This window comes from Lipotes vexillifer, unplaced genomic scaffold (genome assembly GCF_000442215.2).
Source record: "Lipotes vexillifer unplaced genomic scaffold, Lipotes_vexillifer_v1.1 C26689058, whole genome shotgun sequence".
NCBI classification, from domain to species: Eukaryota; Metazoa; Chordata; class Mammalia; order Artiodactyla; family Lipotidae; genus Lipotes; species Lipotes vexillifer.
The window spans coordinates 1-1,468 of NW_006782092.1; the positions used below are offsets into that span (position 1 = coordinate 1).

Genomic DNA, 1,468 nt, shown 5'->3' on the forward strand with positions numbered 1-1,468 from the left:
TCCGCGGCATGTGGGATCTTCCCGGACCGGGGCACGAACCCGTGTCGCCTGCATCGGCAGGCGATCTCTCAACCACTGCGCCACCAGGGAAGCCCTGAAGTCGGGTTTTGACATAGCTGCATAGAAATAAGCCGAAGGACAGCCTTGCTGTATACAGAACCGTACATTTAAGGTCGAAAACGTTAAGGCAGGCGCTGGTCGGGAACAAGCACAGGGGTGGAGGTGGGTGGAGGGTGTCAGGCCTGAGAAGCCCCCAGTCTTCGCTCCCCGTTGTTTCCCCGGAGTCTCCAGGTTAGCTGGCCGCCACAAGCTGGCTCCAGAGGCCTCCGGGCCTGCAGGGGGAGCTAGGCGCAGCGGAGCAACCTGCTCCCGGCTGGAGCCAGAGCTGCGCAGTCATGATTATCACTGAGGCCGCGGCAGAGTCCGCTGTCCCCGCGGTGCCCGGTGATGCGAAAGCCACTGGAGCCCCGGAGCGCGAGCAGCTGGTGTGGCCCTGGGTGAGCTCGAGCTCGAGCGGGAACAGGCGCGGGGCGGGCGGTGCAGGCGCGGGGGCGCCGGCTTCATACCCTAGCCGTGCCCCTCGCCCCGTAGAAAGATGCCGCGATACGGGCGCTGGTGCAGCGCATCCACCAGTTGCAGGCTGAGCGCGCGCAGGCTTTCCGCCGGCTGGAGGAGTAAGTGAGGGCATAGGGGAGGGGGTGGGGAGTCAGCCCCCAGCCCGCTCCGGGTATGAGCGTGCCTTGGGGAAGGAACTGGGTCCCCACGGGGCCGCGGTGTCAGAGGTGGGGCGGGATTTGCGGGGAGACCAGATCGCTCCCTTCCGCGTGCGCAGGGGTGGGCCCGTCTCGGGTTACTCTGCGGGAGTCAGAACGTCCTCCACACTCTGGGGTTTAGGGGACACTTGGAGGACTTTCAGGTGGTCGATGCGGGTGCAGGGCCTGAGAGCCGGGGCCGTAGCCTCAGGCTCCCCGCCTGCTGCAGAGGCCACCGACAGTACCTGAGAAGCGGCCCGCCCTACGACTTTCCGCGCTACCGGAGCACAGTACACGAGGTGACCCAGGCCTTCGCCGCCGCCTCGCGGGAGGTGCTGGCGGTGGAGGCCGAGCTAGCCGGACCCCGAGCGCAGCCGCTGCTCGCGAGCCACGTGCGCAGGCTGCAGCAGCTGGAGGAGACGCGCCTGGCCACGGTTAGGTCCCGCCCCCCTCCATGTATCCCCCTACTCCTCGGCTTGTCTCTCGGGCCTTGGCCCACTGTGCACCCCTTGGGGGAGGGGCCAGATTCCGTCCCCTCGAACCCCGCCCGTGGCGCCCCAGCACCTCCTCTTCTTGCTCCACCTCAGTCATCCACTACTAAGTTCACTCGAGAGTCTCAGGGTTAGCCTCCTCCTGTCCGCCCCCACTTTTCATCCAGATCTTTAGTCCCAGACCCTGCCCCTACAATGCTCCTACCCCCCCCCCCCCCCCCCCCC

The 1,468-nt window shown here is 67.0% G+C and overlaps 1 protein-coding gene across 1 annotated transcript; it reads left to right on the forward strand.

Moving 5' to 3' along the window:
* Positions 1–395: 395 nt before the first annotated feature.
* Positions 396–1,208, forward strand: REX1BD (required for excision 1-B domain containing; the record flags this gene model as incomplete). The annotated part of the gene is made up of 3 exons (XM_007454987.1): positions 396–497; positions 592–674; positions 982–1,208. Coding segments are annotated over exons 1-3 (412 nt in total), but the record flags the coding sequence as incomplete, so codon positions are not given.
* Positions 1,209–1,468: the final 260 nt, after the last annotated feature.